Source organism: Hibiscus syriacus, unplaced genomic scaffold (assembly GCF_006381635.1).
Source record: "Hibiscus syriacus cultivar Baekdansim isolate YM2019G1 unplaced genomic scaffold, ASM638163v2 tig00002237_pilon, whole genome shotgun sequence".
NCBI lineage: Eukaryota > Viridiplantae > Streptophyta > Magnoliopsida > Malvales > Malvaceae > Hibiscus > Hibiscus syriacus.
The window spans coordinates 5786012-5788194 of NW_024061918.1; the positions used below are offsets into that span (position 1 = coordinate 5786012).

Sequence of the window (2183 nt, forward strand, 5' to 3'; positions counted from 1 at the left end):
ACACTAACACTTAGTAATTTTGTTTTTTTTAGGAAATATTTCCTACACTGCGTCTACCGATTCAATATCGAATTTTGCCATTTTCAAAATATAAAATCAAGATATTACTTAGGACATCAGACTAATGCAGGGGTCTTGACCGACCAACAATGGCACAAAAGTGTCCAGGCCAAGCCAAACTACCTATAAATATTGAATGCTTAACAAAAACATCACACATTGACATACAACAGATGCACAACAACCTTACAACATTGTAAAAACGAAAGAAGAAGAAGGTAAACACTAATCGCCCCGAAGAAGAATTTCATATGCTTCTTTCGTCGGAGATGTATTCAATCCGTCCACCACCCGCAAAAGCAGCAGCAACAACAGCTACAATGTTGATATCACACATGGATTTAAACCATAAAATGGAGTCGATAAGTAAATTAATTACTTACAAGAAAGAAAGCTTTCAGTGTACGTGAAAGCGACCGGAAAATTCATTTCAAAAGCCATGGATATATCAAGCTTTCTCCAAACTTTGTGGTCTGAATCATAGATGTAGTAATGTTTTGAAGCTATGACGAAAATGTCATTCTCCCTTGCAACTACAAATTCGACACATTCGTCATTCGATAAGGGGACTTGATCGCTGCATTTCAGTTCCCATTTAGGTTCGTTCTTGTCTTCGAGAATCCATATATCCATGATCTCATCCTCATCATGTACAGTAACTAGGGATAAACAGCCTTTGAGATCAACCAAGTACGAGTGCTCTGTGACATCCATCGGGAGGTTAATTCTTCCAAAGGTTTCTTCTATGTCAATCGTAAGGATCGAGCCCGGAATCATCTGATCTTCATCTGAAGCAATAAACCAATATATTGTTCCATTGACGAAAACATGGGTGGACCCTAGGCAGCTATGTCTAGGATGCATCGGACAGAATGTTACACGACCCATGACACTCCAAGATCTGGTGCTCGATGAATATACCTCACATTGTCCACGATTAACACGGGATTGTTGTTTAGCTAGGGATATGCGCTTGGCAGAGAAAAATCGAAATATCTTGTATTCATTGATTTTTGGACCAAAAGCAACCCCAATGGAAGGCTTTTCTTTGGATGGGCTACCTTTTGGAATCAATAGAGCTTTTCTTGTAACATGGTTGCAGAACCGGATTTCCAGATCGGTTTCATCCTCAACCACCCTGTTCAAGTCCACTTTCCATGGATAGTTGATACAACAGAGTAAACCATCAAAGGAACAAACGAACGTAATCGGAGAAAAGTTGTCACAATACGGAAAGTTCATCGTTTTAGCGATTTCGCCGCTACTCTTCACAAAATATAACTCCAACATGACATCCATGAATGGATAAACCAAGTAAATCGAGTTTTTCCGAGACCAGAGTAGCTGCTCATCGATGAAAGCCTGACAACTTATCAACCGACGCCAATGCTTGCAAACGAATTTGCATACTAAAATTGACTCAATCGGAAGCCTTGAGAGTATATTGAAAAGCACGTCTACATCGTACCACTTATCTTGATAAACACATTCACCACCAGTTTCATCCATTTCTAGTCCTCTTCACCTCCTTCATCCAATGAGAAAGCTACACAGGCAGCAGATATCAGTATTTTTTTGGGGTAACAAATCCCGAGATTATCATTATAATGGACACATTCACCATTGGTAAGATATTAAAATGTACTATTTTCAGTGAGTATCATTTCCATTCCAGACATAACTTTCGTATGCACTACAAACACAATGTTCGCGGATTGAACTTAGAAACAGCACCTTTTTAATCCTTTCAGGATAGATTAAATTACACTATGAACACACCACTGTCACATTCAGAATTTTGGACTTGATCTCATCAGTCCAATACATGCATAGACTAGACACTATAACAACATAATCGATGCATCAGCATGAAACAGTTAAAAGTAGTATGGGAAAAGGAAAAAAACATGAATCGAATAACGCAACCAAGATGATATCAAGAAAGCAAAGACCGGAAAAAAAACAATAAAATACTAGAGAAAAATGCATGAAGAAAATAACATACCACTGTGTTGCTCCTCAGCTATTCCGTACCTATTTTGCAGCCTGCCAATAAAATCATCTGTATTTTAGTTTTCTTCAAATATAATCTCGAAATATCGGTTATAAACATGCATCAATCT

At 38.1% G+C, this 2183-nt stretch overlaps 1 protein-coding gene across 1 annotated transcript; it reads right to left on the minus strand.

The window, feature by feature from the left end:
• Positions 1 to 307: 307 nt before the first annotated feature.
• On the minus strand, positions 308 to 1569 carry LOC120140349 (F-box protein At5g49610-like). The gene is made up of 2 exons (XM_039155338.1): positions 444 to 1569; positions 308 to 375 (listed from the first exon to the last, which is right to left on the minus strand). Exons 1-2 carry the CDS (start codon positions 1567 to 1569, stop codon positions 308 to 310), a joined length of 1194 nt encoding a protein of 397 aa, XP_039011269.1.
• Between the last annotated feature and the right edge of the window lie 614 nt (positions 1570 to 2183).

Coding starts and splice junctions, on each gene's coding strand:
- LOC120140349 (XM_039155338.1), bottom strand. CDS start 1,569: ATGGATGAAACTGGTGGTGAATGTGTTTATCAAGATAAGTGGTACGAT. Junction 376..443: donor CACTGAAAGCTTTCTTTCTT/GTAAGTAATTAA, acceptor TCAACATTGTAG/CTGTTGTTGCTGCTGCTTTT.